Source organism: Ranitomeya imitator, chromosome 1, assembly GCF_032444005.1.
Source record: "Ranitomeya imitator isolate aRanImi1 chromosome 1, aRanImi1.pri, whole genome shotgun sequence".
In the NCBI taxonomy this organism is placed as follows: domain Eukaryota; kingdom Metazoa; phylum Chordata; class Amphibia; order Anura; family Dendrobatidae; genus Ranitomeya; species Ranitomeya imitator.
In genome coordinates, this window is record NC_091282.1 from 1,184,271,992 (window position 1) to 1,184,298,905 (window position 26,914).

At 45.5% G+C, this 26,914-nt stretch overlaps 1 protein-coding gene across 4 annotated transcripts in view; it reads left to right on the forward strand.

The window, feature by feature from the left end:
* ACOX3 (acyl-CoA oxidase 3, pristanoyl) overlaps window positions 1-26,914 on the forward strand; it is a 127,360-nt gene that overhangs the window by 83,065 nt on the left and 17,381 nt on the right. For all 4 annotated transcript variants that reach the window (XM_069744766.1, XM_069744764.1, XM_069744763.1 and 1 more), the window contains exons 14-15: window positions 19,904-20,019; window positions 26,182-26,356. In XM_069744766.1, the coding sequence (XP_069600867.1) occupies window positions 19,904-20,019; window positions 26,182-26,356 (291 nt within the window). The remainder of the gene's footprint in view (window positions 1-19,903; window positions 20,020-26,181; window positions 26,357-26,914) is intronic.

A 26,914-nucleotide genomic window follows, 5' to 3' on the forward strand; every position in this document is an offset into this window, starting at 1 on the left:
CATATGTGGCTGAATACCTATTTGTAGATCTGAGACTTTTGTCACTCCAGCTCTGTTCCCCATCTAATGTCACCTCTTCCTACTTACCGTATATACTCATGTATAAGCCGAGATTTTCAGCACATTTTTTGCGCTGAAAACGCCTCCCTCGGCTTATACACGAGTCATGGTCCAGAAAGCCGGATGGGGAGCGGGGAGCCGGCGGCTGTCGCACAGTGACAGCTGCAGCCGCCGGCTTCCAGAAGACATCAATACTCACCCTCCGTTGCTGCATCTCCATCCCTGCATCTCTGTCCCGGCGCCGGCGGCTCTTTCCTGTTCCTGTGCTCAGCGGTCTCGTGGTACCGCTCATTAAGGTGATGAATATGGAGACGACTCCACTCCAATAGGCGTGGAGCTCATATTCATGACCTTAATGAGCGGTACCCCGTGACTGCTGAGCACAGGAAGAACTGCCGTTCCGGGACAATGGAGATGCAGAGACATTCAGCGACGGAGCGAGGAGGGTGAGTATGACGGGGGAGGACAGGGGAGCCATGCATACAAAGATGGGACCGGGGGAACCGAGCACACAAGGATGGGACTGGGGGAGCCGAGCATACAAGGATGGGATCGGGGGAGCCAAGCCAGCAAGGTTGGGACCGGGGGAGCCGAGCACACAAAGATGGGACTGGGGGAGCCGAGCATATAAGGAAGGGAACGGGGGGGAGCCAAGCATACAAGGATGGGACCGGGGGAGCCGAGCATACAAGGATGGGACTGGGGGAGCCGAGCATATAAGGAAGGGACTGGGGGGGAGCCGTGCATACAAAGATGGGACCGGGGAAGCCGAGCATACAAGGATGGGACTGGGGGAGCCGAGCATATAAGGAAGGGAACGGGGAAGCCGAGCACACAAGGATGGGACTGGGGGAGCCGAGCATACAAGGATGGGATCGGGGGAGCCAAGCATGCAAAGATGGGACCGGGGGAGCCGAGCATACAAGGATGGGATCGGGGAAGCCATGCATACAAGGATGGGATCAGGGGAGCCTTGCATACAAGAATGGGACTGGGGGAGCTGAGCATATAAGGAAGGGACCGGGGGGAGCTGAGCATACAAGGATGGGACTGGGGGAGCCGAGCATATAAGGAAGGGAACGGGGAAGCCAAGCACACAAGGATGGGACTGGGGGAGCCGAGCATACAAGGATGGGATCGGGGGAGCCAAGCATGCAAGGATGGGACCGGGGGAGCCGAGCATACAAGGATGGGATCGGGGAAGCCATGCATACAAGGATGGGATCAGGGGAGCCTTGCATACAAGAATGGGACTGGGGGAGCCGAGCATTTAAGGAAGGGACCGGGGGGAGCCGAGCATACAAAGATGGGACCGGGGAAGCCGAGCATACAAGGATGGGACTGGGGGAGCCGAGCATATAAGGAAGGGAACGGGGAAGCCGAGCACACAAGGATGGGACTGGGGGAGCCGAGCATACAAGGATGGGATCGGGGGAGCCAAGCATGCAAAGATGGGACCGGGGGAGCCGAGCATACAAGGATGGGATCGGGGAAGCCATGCATACAAGGATGGGATCAGGGGAGCCTTGCATACAAGAATGGGACTGGGGGAGCCAAGCATATAAGGAAGGGACCGGGGGGAGCCGAGCATACAAGGATGGGACTGGGGGAGCCGAGCATATAAGGAAGGGAACGGGGAAGCCAAGCACACAAGGATGGGACTGGGGGAGCCGAGCATATAAGGAAGGGAACGGGGAAGCCAAGCACACAAGGATGGGACTGGGGGAGCCGAGCATACAAGGATGGGATCGGGGGAGCCAAGCATGCAAGGATGGGACCGGGGGAGCCGAGCATACAAGGATGGGACTGGGGGAGCCGAGCATACAAGGATGGGACTCGGGGAGCCAAGCATATAAGGATGGGACTGGGGGAGCCGAGCACACAAGGATGGGACTGGGGGAGCCGAGCATACAAGGATGGGATCGGGGGAGCCGAGCATACAAGGATGGGATCGGGGGAGCCGAGCATACAAGGATGGGATCGGGGGAGCCAAGCCAGCAAGGTTGGGACCGGGGGAGCCGAGCACACAAAGATGGGACTGGGGGAGCCGAGCATATAAGGAAGGGAACGGGGGGGAGCCAAGCATACAAGGATGGGACCGGGGGAGCCGAGCATACAAGGATGGGACTGGGGGAGCCGAGCATATAAGGAAGGGACTGGGGGGGAGCCGTGCATACAAAGATGGGACCGGGGAAGCCGAGCATACAAGGATGGGACTGGGGGAGCCAAGCATATAAGGAAGGGAACGGGGAAGCCGAGCACACAAGGATGGGACTGGGGGAGCCGAGCATACAAGGATGGGATCGGGGGAGCCAAGCATGCAAAGATGGGACCGGGGGAGCCGAGCATACAAGGATGGGATCGGGGAAGCCATGCATACAAGGATGGGATCAGGGGAGCCTTGCATACAAGAATGGGACTGGGGGAGCCGAGCATATAAGGAAGGGACCGGGGGGAGCCGAGCATACAAGGATGGGACTGGGGGAGCCGAGCATATAAGGAAGGGAACGGGGAAGCCAAGCACACAAGGATGGGACTGGGGGAGCCGAGCATACAAGGATGGGATCGGGGGAGCCGAGCATACAAGGATGGGATCGGGGGAGCCGAGCATACAAGGATGGGACTGGGGGAGCCGAGCATATAAGGAAGGGACCGGGGGGAGCCGAGCATACAAGGATGGGACCGGGGGGAGCCGAGCATACAGGGATGGGACCGAGGGGAGCCGAGCATACAAGGATGGGACCGGGGGAGCCAAGCCATGTATGCAGGGATGGGACCGGGGGAGCCGAGCCATGTATGCAAGGATGGGACCGGGGGAGACGAACCACCATGCATACAAGAATGGGACTGGGGAGCCGTGCATATAACAGGGGGAGCCACATTCCAGGACAGGATAAGGGGAACCACGCATACCGGGATAGGGATGAGGGGACAATGCATACCGGTCTTATACTCGAGTCAATAAGCTTACCCAGTTTTCCGTGGCAAAATTAAGTGCCTCGACTTATACTCGGGTCGGCTTATACTCTAGTGTATATATGGTAATTAACAGCCTCTGTGCTTTTTCACTTCAGGCAAAAGAGCCATCAGTCAAACAGGACGGGGCGGTGATGGGTGAGGAATAGAGCTGGAGTGACAAAGTATTCAGATCTACTATAGCCCTCCAGCCTCATTCGCTTATCAATTAAAAAACAGATTTCTCAGTAACGGAGGAACGGACTGTAACTGTATTGCTGTCTTTGAAAGAGCTGCAGATATATATAAATAATTTAGGGTGTGAAATCCTACCCCTTGAAAGGCCTTGGATGATGATGTCAAAGGAGTTTTATGTGTTAGTTGAGAAACCTGGCATTAATTACAGCTAAGGGAGGTGGTCTTTGGAGAAGAAAGCAGGGCCTGGCGCTGGCGGCAAGATAGGCAAGCTACGTAGTGGCTGCGGAGAGTCTATGGTAGGCTGCGGTAGATCCCCTGGCTTCTGATTGGTTCGTTGCACCCCTCCTCCAGCAGCTCCACCTCTTCAGATCGCCCCAGCCCAGGCTCTCCAGGAAGTAAATGCCTGCAAGGGCAGGAAGAGTAGTAAGGGGGATCCAGGAGCGGACTTTGCTATTTTCATAACTTGTTTAGATTTTAATGATGAGTAAATGTTCCTTTGCTATTCTTGTCTACTGTGGCAGCCTGACTTGTAAAGGATCCCTCACACCGAGTATAGATAACTGTCTGCCGAAATCCTTTGAATGCTCATCTCTGCCGAGCGTTCATGTGTTTTTAATGGAGAGAGCAGAGTAAGTTACTGCCATACTACACTCATCTCCTTTGAGAACAAAGAGTTCAAGGGTTACAATCACATTTCCCATGCTGTTCTTCCTGAGACCGTCTGTCCCAAGAGAGTCCTGAGGCCCACTCTATACAGTGGGGAGAATAAGTATACGATACACTTCCGATATTGCAAGTTTTCCCACCTACATAGAATGGAGAGGTCTATATTTTTTATCATAGGTACACTTCACCTGTGAGAGACAGAATCTAGAAATAAAATCAGTAAAATCTCATTGTATGATTTTTTTAGAATAATTAACTTACATTTTATTGCATGAAATAAGTATTTGATCACCTACCAACTAGCATGAATTCTGGCTCTCACAGACCTGTTAGTTTTTCTTTAAGAAGCCCTCCTTCTCTGCACTCATTGCCGGTATTAATTGCTCCTGTTTGAACTCGTTATCTGTATAAAAGGCTCCTGTCCACACACTCAATCAATCACAGTCCGACCTCTCCACCCTGGCCAATACCAAAGAGCTGTCTAAGGACACCAGGGACAAAATTGTAAACCTGCACAAGGCTGGGATGGGGTACAGGATGATAGGCAAGCAGCTTGGTGAGAAAGGAACAACTGTAGGCATAGCATAATAATTAGAAAATGGAAGAAACACAAGTTGACTGTCAGTATTCCTCGGTCTGGGGCTCCATGCAGGATCTCGCCTTGTGAGGTAAGGATGATTCTGAGAAAGGTCAGGAATTAGCCCAGAACTACATGGGAAGATCTGGTCAATGACCTGAAGAGAGTTGGGACCACAGTCTCAAACATTACCGTTAGTAACACGCTACGCCGTCATGGATTAAAATCCTGCAGGGCACACATTGTCTCCCTGCTCACGCCAGCACATGTCCTGACCCGTTTTCAAGTTCGCCAATGACAATCTGGATAATCCAGAGGAGGCATTGGAGAAGGTCATGTGATCAGATGAGACCAAAATATAACTTTTTGATATCAACTCCACTCGCCGTGTTTGGAGGAAGAAGAAGGATGAATACAACCCCAAGAACATCATCCCAACTGTGAAGCATGGTGGGAAAACATCATACTTTTGGGGGGTTATCTACAAAGGGAAACAGGATGACTGCACTGTATTGAGGGTAAGATATATAAGGTCATGTACCGCAAGATTTTGGCTAACAACCTCCTTCCCTCAGTAAGAGCATTGAATATGGGTCTTCCAGCATGACAATTACCCAAAACACACAGCCAGGGCAACCAAGGAGTGGCTATGTTAGCAGCATTTCAAGGTCCTGGAGTGGCCCAGCCAGTCTCCAGACCTGAACCCAATAGAAATTCTTTGGATGGAGCTGAAACTCAATGTTGCCCAGTGACAGTCCCGAAACCTGAAAGACCTGGAGAAGATCTGTATGGAGGAGTGGGCCAAAATCCCTGCTGCACTGTTTGCAAACTTGGTCAAGAACTACAGGAAATTTCTGACCTCTGTATTTGCAAACAAAGATTTCTGTACCAAATACTAAGTTTCCATTGTATAAAAAAAAACGTATTTCATGCAATAAAATACCAATTAATTATATAAAAATCATACAATGTGATTTTCTGGATGTTTTATTTTAAGATTCTGTCTCTCACAGTTGAAGTGTACCTTCGATAAACTTTGTCAGTGGATCAAATTCTTAATTTCCCCACTGTATTTATATAATCAATTTTAATCTAATGTGTCTTATGGCCTTAATTGAGTTCTGACACAACCCTGCCCTAAAATATTAATAACATATATTAATAACATTATTTATTCTATTGTTTTCCATATGGATCTAAATGCACAATGATAATAATGTTCAGAATTTTCTGTCTTTTAAAACTGACTCTATGACGATGCGTGTACGATCATGTTATGCTGCATTAGATGCAGTCACTATACAGCAAGTAGCTGATACTGTATACGGACGCCCCAATATTCCCAGCCGATATGGCACTAGCTACCATTCACTAATGGAAAACATGTTAATAATTAATATTTCTCCAGAATAAGATGCTGGATAATAAGTTGTGGTGAGACCCCCGTCTTACGTAAGTTTTATCTCCAGGGAACCGTACTATCGTCTATTACTGTTCCAAGCATTGTTACGGTCTGGTCCCTCCTTCTACATGATGTCTGCCCAGATTTCCCAATATTTGCCGTCACTCCCCCTATGATATAAATAAGAGCCGTCTGCGTTCTACATGAGACCCTTTGATGGTCGCCCATTTTACGCCCTGGCGCACAGCGGAGACACCGTGATAAACGCTTTCTTACAGCACTTGGGAAGATTACACAACACATCACTTTGAGGCAAACAATGGGGAGAACAGCTGCGAGTCATGGGAACCAGGACTGTACAGAACTCCAGATGCTCCTTATCTCCCTCCCCGGGTCAATGTTTGGGTGTTTTTCTTTCTTTTCCTGGAATTTCTTCCTATACAGGCTGCAGTTTGCAGTATATTGGGCTCGGTTTTCTCACCTTCTCCTATATGTAGCAGCTTTGTGGTGTTCCGTGGTGTTAACAGTTTTCTTTTGTGCTATTCGATTGTGTTTCTTTTTTACGCAAATGCTACTCAACAAATTGCACACTAGGGGTTAATCTATTACATATCCTCTCCAAAATCGGTAGGGCCGCCAATATATTTCCCCAGAAGTTGCTGCAAGTTTGGCCTGAGTACTTTCCCATTATACGGACGCCATTGCCATCACTATTTTTCTTTTGCTTCTCCCCGCTATCTCCGACAGATCCATTTTAACCCCTTTACTGACTGCCCTGAGCCCAGCAGGTCTGCCACTAATAATGGTACCTTTTGCTAGGTTCACATTGCGTTAGTGACAGTACGCTAACTGGATCCGTTGCACAGCGCCACTAACGCAATGTAACGGGTCCGTTAGCGCTGCCATTGACAGCAATGTAACTAACTCATCGCTAACGTATGCCATTTTTGGCATGCGCTAGCGATGTCCCGTTAGTTTCTGACGAACCTCGAACGCTGCTTGGAGCGTTCGAGGTCCGTTCCTCGCTAGCGCAGATCGGGCATCTGCGCGGACATTGCGTTAGCGCAGTCCGTTAGCGTATGCGCTAAACGGATTGCCCTAACGCAATGTGAACCTAGCCTTACCCTGTAGGGGTGTGACTAAGAGACTACCTTGTTTTTACTGGAGCCATTAATGGTGAGGATAGGCTTCGGCAATTAGGGTAGTCACCAGGTGCCATTCCAGGGCAGTGTCTGGACCTGTAGTAGCTAACCTATGGGTCAAGGTAGAAATGTGAAGCACAAGGGATAGAGACTGATAAGTGGTAAGACAGCCAGAGGTCAGGGCGGGCAGCACAGGATCAGAATACGAAGCCAGGGTAGGGAGCCCAGAGATCAGACAAAGCAAGTAACCTAGCCAGAAGAGCCAAAACGAACAGGCACCTAGACAATTTATAAGAGACAACCTGAGACACTAGGAACCTAAGTTTAAGCAAGATTTGGAGGGAGGGGCTGGCTGCCTAATATATCCCCTGCTGGGAGGGGATAGGCCAGGGAAGCAAAACTTTGCAGGACACTGCTGGTGAAATTCCTACAGAGTCTGGCTGTACCTCTCTATAGCCAAGTGGAGATTCTTCAGCCGAATAAGGATGCAGTAGTGCTGGGAGTATTGCAAGAGGCAGTTTAGTGCAATGGCCTGATACTAGGAGGAGCAGAGCGGTGAACGCAGTGAGTAGGACGGCACTCATAACACGTGTGAGATACCAGTGTGACAGACAGATTCCCTTTACAGACAGAATCTTGCCTGTAAAGATGGTGGAGTGCAAATAACGAAAAGAGAACCATGGCCTCCCTCCTCCAAAGCTTAGGGAAACCCATCTATGCTCCTGCTGTTGCCCAAGCTCCTCCTGGATCTCAAAATACAAGGTTTAGCTCATTCTAAAGGAGAATAGAGTTGCAGGTTTGTATGAGAAGAACTTTGACCTAAAAACACCCCTCCACCTAGATGTGTTGTAGGGAATCTCATAAGGGCACTGCACCCTGAGAAATCCGTATAAAGTTACTGAACAGTGAAGACCTAAAAGTAAAGGGCCAATTATTGCCCAATGTCTGGAGGTGCACATACCCTGAAAATGGTAGTTAAAGGGGTTGTCCCTTCAGGACACCCACTGTCACTATGCCCTAATTGCCATATTCCGAGCATAATGCTACTGCTGAGAGAAAGCTTTGCTCTTTGGGACTTGACTCCATCATATACCAAATAGACACCTGTTGATTTCCATAAACTCTGTGTATGTTATGTTACTTTAGGGTACGCTCACGAGTGGATGATACTTTGCAAATTTTCTGTCTGTGGGATAAAAATCCAAAGCATATTGCAGTAGCAGCAAAGATTCGGTAAATTCTCATCCGCATGCTGTAGACGGTGACCCACGGTGCAGATTTTATATGCAATATATAAGACCAAATCTGCTGCAAATCATTATGTATCACTTGCAGATTTTTTTGGCTGAAATTAATAAGGATTTTCTGCACACCTGCAAAATCCACAGTAGAAAATATGTTCTGTTAAAGGGAATTATCCAGGATTTACATAATGATAACAAGGGGCCTAGTCGCCCATTTCTCCTCATTCTCACACTCCACATGCTTGCTGCGTCTATCTTTGTCAGTTCCATAGACAATGAAGAGAGTCACAGTGAACATGTTTAACCACAGCTTCAATCAGTCCAGAGTGCGGAGATGAAATTTGGGGGATTCGGAACCCTTTTTCGGTGTGATCATTGGTGCGGCGGGGGGCACCGCAGTGGGATCCCCAGAGACCACACTTTTATTACCTTTCCAATTTTTTTCTTTTGCTTGGGAAAATCAGCTTCTTACCAAGTTGTCCAGCTCAACACTCGGGAGGCTGTGTTACGAAGCAGTGCTGTCCATTTTATTTATTTATTTTTTTTAATAAAACTAGGAACCCCTGTATAAAAATTAGGCAACGATAACAATCGACAAAAACCTCCATTCGCCTTTTTGTGTTAGGAGCTAGGATATAAGAATATCTCGTTCCCGTAAACAGTGTTCAGTCACTGTAAGAATAACAACATAGAAGCCGTCAGTGGTTAACCACTGAGGACTCTCAATTCTAAATATTTTTCTATCTATTGGCTAACACGGTACCAAGATATATATCTTTCCTGTAACATAGAAGCCGGTGACGCTGAGGCCCATCTATCACACTCTGGTAGGTCAGAGTCCTTTTTTTTTTGTTCTGTTTAGTCATCCTTTCTTCTTGTGGATTTTGATGACTGGATCGTGTCTTTCAAGGAGTGTAATAACACGGCTGCCATGAGCCATAGTGAAAAAATGTAACTTTGAGCAGGAAAAGTCTTTTCTTTGTACGTTATAGTCCCTTGTGTCTATATATTGAGGCCCGAGGCCAATTTATCTTTGCGGTTAGACTTGTTTTTATGCTTTTAATGGTACTGCTAATGGGAAAGGTCATTCTGGGGCCTCTACGGGTCGGAGATATACATGATGAGCTTGTGCTACCGAGTACAAAAGAAGACTGAAACTGCATGATGTGCATTTTCAGCGGTGGTCCACTGTATATGAAAGCCTAGTTAGTTGCCCAACTATTCACATACCACCCCGAAAGTGGCCAAAAAGTATAATGCATCATATATTTATTTTTGATGGATGTCCTTGTATGAAATAGTTTTGAAAAAGAAAAGCTATACTGAAATATACTGACCTAAGAGATGCCAAGAGAACACTTTTACCATCTTTTGGGTAAAATGGGCTTTATAGATATGAGCAGTTGGGAGACTGAGGTGATCATTGCTCTGTTCACATTTCTGGTACAGAATGTAGACAGTCGAGGCAATTAATCCACTCACCGGAATAGGTTCACACTTGCGTTGTGCAGTCCGTTCAACATATCCGTTAAACGGACTGCACTAACGCAAGTGCCGACTTTGGCACTGTGCTAGCGCAGATGGAGCATCTGCTAGCTCCATCTGCGCTAGCAGTGCGCTAGCAGTGACTGACCCAGAAATTAACGCCGTTCAACGCGCCAGTTAGCGCTCCCATTGCCCGCAATGTTATCAGCGCATTGCTAGCGCATGTCATTTTCGGCACGCGCTAGCGATGTGCCGGTCTCTTGTAGCACGCCTCGGACGCTGCTTGCAGCGTCCGCGGCACGCCCGAGGTCCGTTCACGTGACCCCGAAACGCAGCCCTTTAAAAACATTGCGTTAGCGCAATCCGCTAGCGCTAAACGGATTGCCCTAACGCAATGTGACCCTAAACGCTGTAGCCCGCGTCTCGGGTCCGTCACTCAATGACGGCACATCGCTAGCGCACGCCCATTGTGGGCGTGCGCTAGCGATTCGTCCGCCATTGAAAGTAATGGCGGCGTTAACGGACTGCGCTACACCGCGTTATGCCGCGGTGTAACGTAGTCCGTTAAACGGGTCACACTAGCGCAGTGTGCACCCAAGTCATTTTAATACACTGGGACAGGAGTCTCCAACTTTTGTCTCGCAGCCCGCTCATGTGTGGCTCGCGGCCCGCTCGTGTGTCTCGCGGCCTGCTCATGTGTGTCTCCAGGCCCGCTCGTGTGGCTCCAAACTTAATAATATAATTTCTCTCATTATATCTGTCTTTGGTTAATTTTGATGGCCATGATACTGTCTGCCATCACAATTTACCTAGAGTTCTGAGTGGCTAATATAGGAAATAAAAAGCCTAGCTGAGACCTCGCATTCTGGATTTCTTTTCGAGAAGGAGAAGTAAAACCACTCAGATAACGAAGATGAATAACAGTCTCGCGAGAAATGAGTTCAGCATATGGTGTTAACTACTTGGAGCACACGTTACAAGAATCAGCCATTTTCGAGTCACTTCTTTGGATAAAAGTTGACTGAGGTTTTGGATCATGGACACCCTGGGGGTTATATACACAGCTTCCCTTTAAGTATGAGATCACCATTCTTGTGTTACAAATATACTGGTCCGGACATGGCCACAAAGCACCTAATGCTGAGCAGCCGCACATCTGCAGGATCTACGGCTAGCTGTCTGTAGTCAGAATTGGTCCAAATATATCAGAATTGTCCTTTATAGGAATTCTACTTTGGAAGGAACTGAAAACAGTTTTTCCCAGGCTTTCATTTTATTGATGGCCCAGCATCTGACACTTTGGACCCCACCAATCGGCTGTTTTTTTTTTAGCTCCGACGGCGGCCAAATGTAAATGATATACAGAGCCAAAACGGCACTGCTCAATACACCTCATAATGGCCGATGCAGGTACTGCACATCAGCTCCCATTCACATCAATAGTGGCTGAGCTATAGTCTTCCATAACGACCACTACACAGTGTACAGAGCCATACTGCTCCCACTACATACAACGTACACATCTGGATGCTGACCGGTGGGGGTGCTGTGTGTTGGAACCCCACTGATTTTTATATTCATGACCCATCTTAAGAGCACATTCAGTTTATAGTATAAATCGAAACAAAATCAGAATTCAATGATTGGACTGGTCAGCAGGTCTCCCAACCGATATGTGACTGCTTCATTTGGTTGTCAGAGCCGCCGGCCAGTCCGTGCATTGTGCTCCGATCACGGTCTAATTTATTAGGCTGTGTGAATGTTCCCTAAGCGTATGTCATCAATATAGCATGCATGGAAAATCTCTTAGAAAAAAAAACTCCTACAGTAACTTGAACTGCTATCCTTATCCCTAAAAAACAAGCCAAAAAATGTAGAAAAGAACTTTGCTTCATTACCATCTTGTCAAGAATGTCTCTGGAACTCCCTGTTAGTCACCTCTACATGTAGTTTAGTTTGGAATAACTTTAATTACTCAGCGTCCTTCTCACTTTCCTAAATAATGTGATACATAGACAATCTGCAAATCACTTTATTTATAAACTATGTTGTCACTTAAAAAAAAAAAAATCACTCAAGTGTCGTCTAGTAGGTATCATACTTTGACTTAGAGGAAGTGAGGCGGGCTTCTAGATCAGGGCGGGCAAGCCATTGGATGATGACAGGATCAATATGTACTGGGAAGTCAAGGAAAGGAAGTTCCAGCTCCTATAGTGCTAACAGATTTCTGGTGAAGTGGAATCAACCATGAGAAAGAGTGGATGACAAATTACACAGCATGAGAATCCGTAGAGTTCATGGACATATTAGACTGGTATGTTTACCAAAGCCGGTTTTATGTTGTTGTGGGGTTTGATGGCAGCAAGACTGGGCTTTTTTGAAATGTCTTGTGTGAAATGACAAGTACAATTCAAGTAAAAAAAGAACAAAGTTATAAAGTGAGGTGCTCTGTTTTTGTCATATTTTTTTTTAGAATGTTGAGTTTCATTATTTTTAACCAAATGAGCAGCAAAAGTTGGATCAAGCGTCTGGATTCTGGATAACCGGTTTTGCCAAAAATGTATATTGTGTTTTCAATCCACAATACACACAGATTACAAATCAACATCACACCAGGCCTACAAAATCAGAAGTGGCACCTGGGAATAAGGTTGGTAGAAGGAGGTTTGCAGGGCGGCCATGCAGCACCCATGGACTACAAACAATGCTGCTGGAATCGGGTCCTTCAAATGTATTCTCTCATCTCAAAAAGAACCTGAAGACCCACCTCTTCCGACAAGCCTACAACCTGCAGTAACCACCGATCGACCAAACCACTGCATGACCAGCTCTATCCTCGCCTACTGTATTCTCACCCATCCCTTGTAGATTGTGAGCCTTCGTGGGCAGGGTCCTCTCTCCTCCTGTACCAGCTGTGACTTGTATTGTTTAAGATTATTGTACTTGTTTTTATTATGTATACCCCTCCTCACATGTAAAGCGCCATGGAATAAATGGCGCTATAATAATAAATAATAATAATAATCTCTACTGTTCTATAGTTGGCCAATGGCTATCTCAAGTGTAGTATGGCCACTTTTAAGGTGTATTTACTCTGGAAGATTACCGTATCTTGTACCGTTTCACCATAATCTTACAGTGTAAACCGGCTGCTGATCACATGCTGAAATGATCGCGCTCGTTCATCTGGTGAAATTATCTTTTGGCATGTGTCAAATATCATCGTTCTCGGCAGCACATTGTACTGTGTAAATGGGATTCACGCTGCCGAGAACAACGGTGGCCTATGCACACTGGACAATTTATTACAGATCATTCAGTGGCCATCGTTTAGCACGGTTGGCCTGTGTAACCAGAAATGACCACCAACAAGTACATATTTACCGATCGGCCATCGTTTAGTACCTCTCCGACTTTGTATTGCTAGAATGTGATGTGAACAAAGCCCTACCAGCCGTGAAAACCTAAATTGTACTTCGCCCTAGAATGTCTATCACATTTCAAATTGGTAACACCCAATCCCTCCAGATTGTGTAACCGTCTCGCAAAAAGTAGGACCATCGGAAAGTAGTAATAAGTTTAGACAAAGGAGTTTAGAAAACAGAATGGTACCACAGCATTACAGACATCTGGTGTAGGGCATTGCAACATTTCAATTTTTTTTTTATGGCTATAAGATTTACAATGGACCTGTCATTATTGCAGACCTATAGAACCAGCCATTCAAGCCCCCACCCCACACTTATGGGGTCAGTACCCTGCACCAGAAGGGTGTACATGGCTGTCTTGTGATGGCCAATATCTCAAGTCATGCTGCAAGGCTTGTGAAAGGATCTGACATTGACTATTTGGGCGGCTTTAGTGAGATGGTGGGTGAGATTTGCTGTCTTTTTTAAGGAGACCTCATCTGCTTTATTTTCCCATGGAGCATTGCTGGTCTCCCTATTTAGTGCCTGTTTCCACCATGGCATGTCAAGGGAAGCTCATTCGGCCATCGAAAACCTTCTCTACACTGATGAGGGGCAAGTACCCAGTAGTCTGTAGATGGATTTGTGGCTTGGCTTATATTCCTCCTCATGTTGCAAGCCTCTATAAAGGGTTGCACATTGACTACCTCCATACGTGGCATTAGCAAGATAGTTTTCTTTCGTTTTGTGGAAAGAGTTGATCTGCATTCCTATATATGACATGCATATGATACCCCAATAGCCCCCACAAAAAAACGCCAAATTAAAGATGAAAAAACACTTTCTAGCTTGTTGTGTCAATCAGCTGCTCTCTACAGGTGTGACCGTATTTCATCCCATTATCTCCTCGCATCCCTTAATAGCCCCAAGTTTGTGGGACTGTGTCGTACCTTGAAGAACTGTCTTCGTTCTGCCTGTTGCTGTCACATCTTCTTTCCTGTCCCTGCTCCAATCGGTAATATATAATATCCTCATTAGACTGGTTATCTGTGCTAACCTACTGTTTTGATAGACTCTTTTACCTTGTAAAAATTGCTTTTTTTCCCACCAAAATGACAATTTCGGTTTCAAACTGAAGTTGCAACCATAGTTGGCCATTTTGAAAATTATGGAGAATTCCTTTGGTCACAAATGCATACACAGACTCTTCCCTGCTGTCTCCTGTCCCTCTCCCTTCTCCACATGTGTATTACATGTGTTGTGCGTATTATTAAGCACTACATGCTCCCTTGATATCCTCGCAACAATATGGATTGACCTTGGGGAAAAAAATATATATATACGGTATACAGTACAGACCAAAACTTTGGACACCTTCTCATTTAAAGATTTTTCTGTATTTTCATGACTACAAAAATTGTAAACTCACACTGAAGGCATCAAAACTATGAATTAACACATGTGGAATGATATACTTAACAAAAAAGTGTGAAACAACTGAAAATATGTCTTCTAATCTAGGTTCATCATAGTAGCCACCTTTTGCTTTGATGACTGCTTTGCACACTCTTGGCATTCTCTTGATGAGCTTCAAGAGGTAGTCACCGGGAATGGTCTTCCAACAATCTTCAAGGAGTTCCCAGAGATGCTTAGCACTTGTAGGCCCTTTTGCCTTCGCTCTGCGGTCCAGCTCACCCCAAACCATCTCGATTGGGTTCAGGTCTGGTGACTGTGGAGGCCAGGTCATCTGGCGTAGCATCCCATCACTCTCCTTCTTGGTCAAATAGCCCTTACACAGCCTGGAGGTGTGTTTGGGGTCATTGCCCTGTTGAAATATAAATGATGGTCCAACTAAACGCAAACCGGATGGTATAGCATGCCGCTGCAAGATGCTGTGGTAGCCATGCTGGTTCAGTATGCCTTCAATTTTGAATACATCCCCAACAGTGTCACCAGCGAAGCACCCCTACACCATCACACCTCCTCCTCCATGCTTCACGGTGGGAACCAGGCATGCAGAGTCCCTCCGTTCACCTTTTCTGCGTCGCACAAAGACACGGTGGTTGGAACCAAAGATCTCAAATTTGGACCCATCAGACCAAAGCACAGATTTCCGCTGGTCTAATGTCCATTCCTTGTGTTCTTTAGCCCAAACAAGTCTCTTCTGCTTGTTGCCTGTCCTTAGCAGTGGTTTCCTAGCAGCTGTTTTACCATGAAGACCTGCTGCACAAAGTCTTCCCTTAACAGTTGTTGTAGAGATGTGTCTGCTGCTAGAACTCTGTGTGGCATTGACCTGCTCTCTAATCTGAGCTGCTGTTAACCTGCGATTTCTGAGGCTGGTGACTCGGATAAACTTATCCTCAGAAGCAGAGGTGACTCTTGGTCTTCCTTTCCTGGGGCGGTCCTCATGTGAGCCAGTTTCTTTGTAGCGCTTGATGGTTTTGCCACTGCACTTGTGGACACTTTCAAAGTTTTCCCAATTTTTCGGACTAACTGACCTTCATTTCTTAAAGTAATGATGGCCACTCGTTTTTCTTTATTTAGCTGCTTTTTTCTTGCCATAATAAAAATTCTAACAGTCTATTCAGTAGGACTATCAGCTGTGTATCCACCAGACTTCTGCACAACAGAACTGATGGTCCCAGCACCATTTATAAGGCCAGAAATCCCACTTATTAAACCTGACAGGGCACACCTGTGAAGTGAAAACCATTCCCGGTGACTACCTCTTGAAGCTCATCAAGAGAATGCCAAGAGTGTGCAAAGCAGTCATCAAAGCAAAAGGTGGCTACGTTGAAGAACCTAGAATATAAGACATATTTTCAGTTGTTTTACACTTTGTTGTTAAGTATATAATTCCACATGTGTTCATAGTTTTGATGCCTTCAGTATGAATTTACAATTTTCATAGTCATGAAAATACAGAAAAATGTTTAAATGAGGTGTGTCCAAACTTTTGGTCTGTACACTCTCTCGCTCTGTGTGTGTGTGTGTATATATATATATGTGTATGTATATATATATATATATATATATATATAAATATATATATATAATATGCTAGATGGTAGCCCGATTCTAACGCATCGGGTATTATAGGATATGTATGTACTATATAGCACAGCCCATGTGGTATATAACACAGCCATGTAGTATATAGCACAGCCCACATAGTATATAGCACAGCCCACATAGTATATAGAACAGCGACGTACTATATAACACAGCCCACGCAGTATATAACACAGCCCACTCAGTATATAACACAGCCCACGTAGTATATAGCAATGTGGACACCATATCCCTGTTAAAAAAAAAAAAAGAGTTAAAATAAAAAATAGTTATATACTCATCTTCCAGCGCATTCTGGCCAGGCCTTTACCGATGCACCTCGCAACGCTCCGTTCTCAGTAATGCCTTGCGGCAATAACACGTGATGATGTAGCGGTCTCGCGAGACCGCTACGTCATCTCCGGTCATTGCCGCAATGCATTTTTGGGACTGGAGCGCCGCGAGGACCGGGAAAGGCTGGCGCAAAATGTGAGAATATAATGTTTTTTTTATTATTATTTTTTAACATTTTATGTTTTTACTATTGATGCTGCATAGGCAGCATCAATAGTAAAAAGTTGGGCACACTTACACGGTTAATGGCAGTGTTAACGGTCTGCGTTACACCACTTTATGCCGTGGTGTAACGCAGTCCTAAAACGCTATGTGGGCGCTGACTGGAGGTGAGTATAGAGGGGGCACTGACTGGACGGAAGTAGGGAGGGGCCAATTCACGGCCGGATTGTGCCTGTCTCTGATTGGTGGCGGCCAGCCGGCTGCCACCAATCAGCGACCCGGGATTTCCGTTACAGACAAACAGACGGAAGTACCCCTTAGACAATTATATATATATTTCAGTAGGGAAACCCCAAACACCCGGGTCAAAATTTATGTCACAGTATATATTGCTGAATGCAAAAAATGAGGTTACCCCACAAAAAGTTCCTAAAATGGGAAAAAGGTAGTGACATATGGTTTGGCAAATTCCAAATTCGGTATATAGGCACGGGAGTATTGTTAAGCACATTGTCATCCCAAAACAATTACTAAACGCCACATGTGCAAATAAAGGGATGATGGAAAAGCCTCTTACCCATAATTAATATGCCTGACCATTGCACCAAAGCCCCGACGTGCGTTTCGCTATTGCTTCTCCAGGGGGCAATAGCTATTGTGCAGTGAAATCCCATGAAGGAGATCCCGCACTTCACCAGTCCTCCACCCCCTCCCTTCTGATCGTTGGTGGATGTCGTAAAGACTTGTTTTCCACCTGTCGTAAAGTGAATGCACTTTAAATGGGAAACCCCAAGGGAAAGTCATATTATAGTTGTGTTGCTCTGCACTTTAGGCTTTTCGTAAATTTTCATTGATTTAATTGGCCTTGTCTTTGGATTATGATGTGGCGAGCAATGACAAAGAAAGACACTCGGTAATTCCGTCAACAAGAGAAGGTCTGAGATCAGTCCTACAATCTTTTTATGTTAGAGAATCACTTTTGGGTCGCTCTTCCTTAAACTTGGCTTCTTTAATGGAATATTTTATCATTGGTGAAAGCTACATGTGGCCATTGATTTCTCCTGCGGGGAAAACTCTACAATTCTCTGGTGTCTTTCTCAGATTTGAGTCCTCAGGGTTGAAACCAGTTTTGCCAGATTTCCACCTTGGCTCATACAGGAGGCGCCACGTGCGTAACTCCAGTCTTAGACTTCATTCATTCTTGGGCAGCTTTTGGAAAGAGTTGTCCAGGTGGGATGACGCCTTCACGAGTCTCAATCGACGAGCATTCTACAGTTTGCCAGTGTACGGCAAGAAGATTCCCCCCAGTCTAGATGTCCTTACACCGATAAATCTCACTGGCGAGAGACGACTATCACGGCAGCACGATTGTTCGCCCATGTTGTGTAGCACTAGTTAGCCTCCATTATTTGGGGAATCTCTCCTACAAATCAGCCATAATGAACTATTGGTACCAATTCCCAGTATGGATCACGCTGTAATGGGAATGTGGAGTTGTGCTCGTCGGACACTAATAGCTTAGTAATGATTCTAGCAGGCAGCTTATGAGAAGTTCTGGAGAGAAGACCTTGTGCTCTTCATGTAAACATTCAGGATCCTCCATAGGCGTTATGACCTCAGACTTAGTAACGCAGATCCTGTTATTTCCACAACACGACTTTACCAAGGACTTTGTGAGCTTGTGTAATGCTGAGACCAGAGATGACAGCCGCATGTAATGAGCTTTTTCTACACGCTTCATGCAGTCAACGGCTTGTATTCCGTTAGGCTAAGTAATGTCGCATTCCCCTGATTAGCACAATGTCCTTGGTATGTTGTTTTGATGGAAACACTGAGACGTTACAACAGTTTAATGCTGTTTGAATGCTTGTATTATAAAACGTTGGGTGCGCGGATTCCTAAATTACATCAGTGGAACAGGCCTAGCAGGAAAATGCTCTGACTATTATACACTATTATAAATCAAGACTATTACATACAGTTTTGATTTGCCCTTTGTTTTACCGAAATTTGAATCAGGAAACGGGCGCACGGCATCTACAGGTTTTCCCTCAGGAACCCAGTTGCAGTTATTGTACAGATCATTTTATGGTAATGCATTAAAGGGGTTGTCAAGTCATCATCTGTCAGTGCGATAAGTGATAACTTACTGATAAGTAGGTTCCCCGCCGCACCAATCCGCAGATGTGGGAATTTTGATCCCCAACAGCGGGACTCTTTTTTTTCTTTTTTTTTAGTCTTTGTTGCAAATTGGCACAACACGTTGGACACCCGACCCCGCTCCATTCATTCTCAATGGGGCTGGCGGAAAAGGTCAGGCACAGAGCTTAGCAGCTCAATATGGAATCAATGGAACAGCGGTGTAGCCTACTCATTGCCTCTCCATTCTAGCAGAGATAAAATGTCTCCGTGCTGCCGATCAGTGCAGGTCTCCGTGGTCAGACATCTACAGATCAACAATCCATTAGATTGTTTTCACGATGCAATCACCAGATTTCACAGTACAAAGTGTTCACATAATTATAAAGATCTCTTAGACCTGAAGAAGCCGGTGTACTAACTTTAGATATCCACGTAGGATTGGCTGTATTATTCCTTCCGAATGTTTTCATGCCTATTATTCATCCGATAAACATAGGGCAATTTTTTCGATTTTATTCTTCTTCTTTTTTTTCCTCCACCTTCTTCCAAGAGTTATAATAATACATAATCGTACAAAGGCTAGTATACTTACAGAGATACTAAAAATAGGAGTTTTTAGGTATAAAAATTGTTTTGTTGCTGAAGGATTTGCCTCCCAATTTTTTTTTTTTTTTAAAAAGCAGTCACCACATGCGGCATGGTGGCCAACGGGCGTTGGCTTGCAGCTCTAGGCTTCTGGATTTGGGTAATATCTACATGAAGTTTCTCTTTTTTCCCTATGTGCTTTGGTTTTTTTTTTTTCCATTCTCCCAAAATCATATTCCTTGGTTAGTCTGGAATTTCGATCATGAGCCCAAAATTGGGAGAGCGACTGATGGGAGAGGCCAGAAAGCCACAATATTCTAAAAATGACAATTTGTCACCCGGACAGAGTATGGCATTTGTGGTTGTCCTCTATCCGCTCCTGGGGGAACGTGCCCTGCTGTTTTCTACGTCCGGCCTCTAGGAATATTTACCTGCAGTCACTTTAACTAGTAGACTTTGTTCTTGTCCTTCAGTCACTCTGGATGCCTACAAGTGGTTGGTCTGCTACCTCCTAAGAGAAAGTCATCATAAACTCCAGCAAGAGAGGCAAAGAGCCGCCAATGATTTTGATGCCAGAAATAACAGCCAGGTACAGTGTAATGCCGACAGTCTAAACCCGGGATGTCAAACGCAAATACACAGAGGGATAAAAATGATAAGCTTGGACAAAGTCGCCTGCCAACCTCGATATTTATTTTAAAAAAAAAAAAAAAACTCTACAATTGAGGACGTTTTTCCTTATCATTAAATATGACCATGAACCTTTTCATATGGAGACAAACTGAAAGGGACTGTCCCACAAACAAAGTAGATTTGAATGAATAGATCTTAGAATAAAATATTGGAATAATATAATATGTTAGGTAAGAGGAGTAACAAGCAGAAGGCCCAATGGTCTAATGTAAATAAGTAATAACAAAGGATAAAAATAACCCTTGAATAGTACAGATAATAAAGTATGATGCCGACAATAGTGCCACCAAATACAGTAGGATACCCCCAGAGTAAACTGTTCCACAATTCCCTATACACGCATGGCATGATGACCCTACTGTGCCCCACCTCAACTCCTCCAGCAAAGTATCGTGACCCCATCACAGTATGATCTCCCAACTGTAATCCCCACAAAGCCATTCACACAGTATAATGGGCCCTGCATTGCCTTCCATACAGTATAATGTGCCCACATACTCATCCATACAGTATAATGGACCACACAGCCATTCACACAGTATAATGGACCCACATACTCCTCCATACAGAATAATGGGCCCTGCATTGCCTTCCATACAGTATAATGTGCCCACATACTCCTCCATACAGTATAATTGACCCACACAGCCATTCACACAGTATAATGTGCCCACATATTCCTCCATACAGTATAATGGGCCCACACAGCCATTCACACAGTGTAATGGGCCCACATACTCCTCCATACAGTATAATGGGCCCACACAGCCAATCACACAGTGTAATGGGCCCACATACTCCTCCGTACAGTATAATGGGCCCTGAATTGCCTTCCATGCAGTATAATGTGCCCACATACTCCTCCATACAGTATAATGGACCCACACAGCCATTCACACAGTGTAATGTGCCCACATACTCCTCCATACAGTATAATGGGCCCAACAGGCATTCACACAGTATAATGGGCCCACACAGCCATTGACATAGTATAATGGGCCCACATACTCCTCCGTACAGTATAATGGGCCCTACATTGCCTTCCATACAGTATAATGTGCATGCTTCCCTACTTTTGACCACACGGTTCACAACATCTGTTCGGTGATGTCACTGTTCACAACATCTCTGTTCGGTGATGTCACTATGCACATTTTCCCTGTACTGTGATGTCACTGTGCACATTATCAATGTACTGTGATGTCACTGTGCACATTATCCCTGTACTGTGATGTCACTGTGCACATTATCAATGTACTGTGATGTCACTGTGCACATTATCCCTGTACTGTGCTGTCACAGTGCACATTATCAATGTACTGTGATGTCACTGTGCACATTATCCCTGTACTGTGCTGTCACTGTGCACATTATCAATGTACTGTGATGTCACTGTGCACATTATCCCTGTACTGTGCTGTCACAGTGCACATTATCAATGTACTGTGATGTCACTGTGCACATTATCCCTGTACTGTGCTGTCACTGTGCACATTATCCCTGTACTGTGCTGTCACTGTGCACATTATCCCTGTACTGTGCTGTCACTGTGTGCATTATCCCTGTACTGTGACATCACTGTGTGCATTATCCCTGTACTGTGCTGTCACTGTGCACATTATCCCTGTACTGTGATGTCACTGTGCACATTATCCTTGTACTGTTATGTATTACTAGATGGTAGCCCGATTCTAACGCATCGGGTATTTTAGAATATGTGTGTAGTTTATTTATGAAGATTTTAGAATAATGCATTGAATACACAGGATTCGGCCGGCCAAATAGCACAGCCACATCTATATATATAATTGTCTAAGGGTTTTTCCGTCTGTCTGTCTGTCTGTCCTGGAAATCCCGGCTCTCTGATTGGTCGAGGCCGCCAGGCCTCGACCAATCAGAGACCGGCACAGCATCGACGTAGAAATCCCGCGTCTCTGATTGGTCGAGGCCGCCAGGCCTCGACCAATCAGAGACCGGCACAGCGACGATGATGTCATAAAGGACGTAGAAATCTCGCGTCTTGATTGGTCGAGGCCGCCACTTCTGTATTGATCAGTCCTCCTGACACTTCTGTATTGATCAGTCCTCCTGACACTTCTATATTGATCAGTCCTCCTGATACCTCTATATTGATCAGTCCTCCTGACACCTCTATATTGATCAGTCCTCCTGACACTTCTATATTGATCAGTCCTCCTGATACTTCTATATTGATCAGTCCTCCTGACACTTCTATATTGATCAGTCCTCCTGATACCTCTATATTGATCAGTCCTCCTGACACCTCTATATTGATCAGTCCTCCTGACACTTCTATATTGATCAGTCCTCCTGATATCTCTATATTGATCAGTCCTCCTGACACTTCTATATTGATCAGTCCTCCTGATACCTGTCCTCCTGACACTTCTATATTGATCAGTCCTCCTGACACTTCTATATTGATCAGTCCTCCTGACACTTCTATATTGATCAGTCCTCCTGATACCTCTATATTGATCAGTCCTCCTGACACCTCTATATTGATCAGTCCTCCTGACACTTCTATATTGATCAGTCCTCCTGACACTTCTATATTGATCAGTCCTCCTGACACTTCTATATTGATCAGTCCTCCTGACACTTCTATATTGATCAGTCCTCCTGATACCTCTATATTGATCAGTCCTCCTGACATTCTATATTGTTCATCCTCCTGACATTCTATATTGAGCAGTCCTCCTGACACTTCTATATTGATCAGTCCTCCTGACACTTGTATATTGATCAGTCCTCCTCGACCAATCAGCGACGGGCACAGCGACGATGATGTCATAAAGGACGTAGAAATCCCACGTTTCTGATTCAGAGACGGGCACAGTATCGACGTAGATGTCATAATGGTTGCCATGGCGACAATGATGTCATAAAGGTTGCTTCGACCAATCAGGGACGGGAACAGTCTGACGCGAATTCTGGAATCATCATTGTCCATATACTACGGGGACATGCATATTCTAGAATACCCGATGCGGTAGAATCGGGCCACAATCTAGTAGTATATAACAGCCCATGTAGTAAATAGCACAGCCACGTAGTATATAGCACAGCCCACTGAGTATATAGCACAGCCCACGGAGTATATTGCACAGCCCACGGAGTATATTGCCCAGCCTGCGTAGTATATTGCACAGCCCGCGCAGTACCACGCATGCAGTATATAACACAGGCCACGTAGTGTATAATACAGGCCACGTAGTGTATAGCACAGCCCACGTAGTATATTGCATAGCCCATGTAGTATATAACACCGCCCACGTAGTATATTGCACAGCCCATGTAATATATTGCACAGCCCACGCAGTACAGTGGGGCAAAAAAGTATTTAGTCAGTCAGCAATAGTGCAAGTTCCACCACTTAAAAAGATGAGAGGCGCCTGTAATTTACATCATAGGTAGACCTCAACTATGGGAGACAAACTGAGAAAAAAAAATCCAGAAAATCACATTGTCTGTTTTTTTAACAATTTATTTGCATATTATGGTGGAAAATAAGTATTTGGTCAGAAACAAACAATCAAGATTTCTGGCTCTCACAGACCTGTAACTTCTTCTTCAAGAGTCTCCTCTTTCCTCCACTCATTACCTGTAGTAATGGCACCTGATTAAACTTGTTATCAGTATAAAAAGACACCTGTGCACACCCTCAAACAGTCTGACTCCAAACTCCACTATGGTGAAGACCAAAGAGCTGTCAAAGGACACCAGAAACAAAATTGTAGCCCTGCACCAGGCTGGGAAGACTGAATCTGCAATAGCCAACCAGCTTGGAGTGAAGAAATCAACAGTGGGAGCAATAATTAGAAAATGGAAGACATACAAGACCACTGATAATCTCCCTCGATCTGGGGCTCCATGCAAAATCCCACCCCGTGGGGTCAGAATGATCACAAGAACTGTGAGCAAAAATCCCAGAACCACGCGGGGGGACCTAGTGAATGAACTGCAGAGAGCTGGGACCAATGTAACAAGGCCTACCATAAGTAACACACTACGCCACCATGGACTCAGATCCTGCAGTGCCAGACGTGTCCCACTGCTTAAGCCAGTACATGTCCGGGCCCGTCTGAAGTTTGCTAGAGAGCATTTGGATGATCCAGAGGAGTTTTGGGAGAATGTCCTATGGTCTGATGAAACCAAACTGGAACTGTTTGGTAGAAACACAACTTGTCGTGTTTGGAGGAAAAAGAATACTGAGTTGCATCCATCAAACACCATACCTACTGTAAAGCATGGTGGTGGAAACATCATGCTTTGGGGCTGTTTCTCTGCAAAGGGGCCAGGACGACTGATCCGGGTACATGAAAGAATGAATGGGGCCATGTATCGTGAGATTTTGAGTGCAAACCTCCTTCCATCAGCAAGGGCATTGAAGATGAAACGTGGCTGGGTCTTTCAACATGACAATGATCCAAAGCACACCGCCAGGGCACGAAGGAGTGGCTTCGTAAGAAGCATTTCAAGGTCCTAGAGTGGCCTAGCCAGTCTCCAGATCTCAACCCTATAGAAAACCTTTGGAGGGAGTTGAAAGTCCGTGTTGCCAAGCGAAAAGCCAAAAACATCACTGCTCTAGAGGAGATCTGCATGGAGGAATGGGCCAACATACCAACAACCGTGTGTGGCAACCTTGTGAAGACTTACAGAAAACGTTTGACCTCTGTCATTGCCAACAAAGGATATATTACAAAGTATTGAGATGAAATTTTGTTTCTGACCAAATACTTATTTTCCACCATAATATGCAAATAAAATGTTAAAAAAACAGACAATGTGATTTTCTGGATTTTTTTTCTCAGTTTGTCTCCCATAGTTGAGGTCTACCTATGATGTAAATTACAGACGCCTCTCATCTTTTTAAGTGGTGGAACTTGCACTATTGCTGACTGACTAAATACTTTTTTGCCCCACTGTATATTGCACCGCCCACGTAGTATGTTGCACAGCCCACATAGTATACAGCACAGAGCCATGTAGTGGCGCAGTGGTTAGCACAGCAGCCTTGCAGCGCTGGAGTCCTGGGTTCAAGCCCCACTAAGGACAACATCTGCAAAGAATTTGTATGTTTTCCCCGTGTTTGCGTGGGTTTCCTCCGGATTCTCCGGTTTCCTCCCAAATTCCAAAAACATACTGATAGGGAATTTATATTGTGAGCCCCATCGGGACAGCGACGATAATGTGTGCAACCTGTAAAGCGCTGCGGAATATGTTAGCGCTATATAAAAATAAAGATTATTATTAAGATTATTATATTGCACAGCCCATGTAATATATTGCACAGCCCACGCAGTATATAGCAATGTGGGCACCATATCCCTGTTAAAAAAAAAAAAAAAGAATTAAAATAAAAAATAGTTATATACTCACCCTCCGTTGGCCCCTGGATCGAAGCGGTTACCGATGCTCCTCGCGCGCTCCAGTCTGAAGAGTGCATTGCGGTCTCGCAAGGAGCAGGAAAGGCCTGTTCCTGATCCAGGGGGCCGACGGACGGTGAGTATATAACGATTTTTTAATTATTTTTAACATTAGATCTTTTTACTATTGATGCCGCATAGGCAGCATGAATAGTAAAAGTTGGTAACACAGGGTTAATAGCAGCGTTAACCGAGCGCGTCACACCGCGGTCAACGCTGCCATTAAGCCTGTGTGAGCACTGACTGAAGAGGATTATGGAGCTGGCACTGACTGCGGGGAGGAAGGAGCGGCCATTTTTCCGCCGGACTGTGCCCGTCGCTGATTGGTTGTGGCTGTTTTGCCATGACCAATCAGCGATTTGGATTTCCATGACAGACCAATGAATATCTGTGACAGACAGACAGACGGAAGTGACCCTTAGACAATTATATAGTAGATAATTTTACTATGACATCTCTGTGTGCACTCTTCCCGCCATGTGATATCCTTTTGTATGTCCTCACTGTATTGGTTGCATTTTCCTGCATGTTTTCAGTTGGAGATATGGATTGCTAAATAAATGTAAGTGTCCTTTGTCAGCCATAACATACTTTCTCTTATCTTGAAGGCTTACTACTGTCGCTCCTTGGCCTTGGCATTTATTGAACACACAGTTCTCCAGAGATACTATGATTACATCCATGACCCAAGCACACCCGGCTCCCTGCAGCCCGTCCTGAAGAAGCTGTGCTGCCTTTATGGACTGTGGTCCCTGAGCAAACACATGGCCGTGCTCTACCAAGGTGAGGACCTCCTCCGTGCACCGCGCCTGCAAAGTACATATCCACACACGCGCTCCTGAATTAAAGGGGTTGTCCTCCTATATCGGCATATGCAGATGGCCCCCGATAAGGACGCGCTCTTCTATTATCCTGTCTGTACAATGCGCAGTTCATGATGGAGCCCGTGCATTACTAGATACATCACAAAGGTGAGCAGTAACGGCACGGCGTACGTGCCACCGCCGGACAGTGTGAGCAAAGACAGTGGAGATTTCTGCAAAGAGAAGTTCAGTGATACATTTTACATCTGCAGATGGCACTTTCATCATTTATGCAAAACGTTGCGGCTTAGAGATAATAATGGCCACTTAGGGTGAAGTAGCTTCCACCATGGCAACGTACAACAACAGCGGCGGTCTGGGGCGTCCTTTCATATTCACGAATACAATGGGCATCCGCAGAATGGGGAATTTTTCAATTAACATTTATCAGCAAAAGTGTCGAGAAGGGTCCATAGTGCTCCCCGGAAGGAGCCATCTTTCTGGAAAAAGTCAGATCTGAACCCCCAGGTTGGGCACA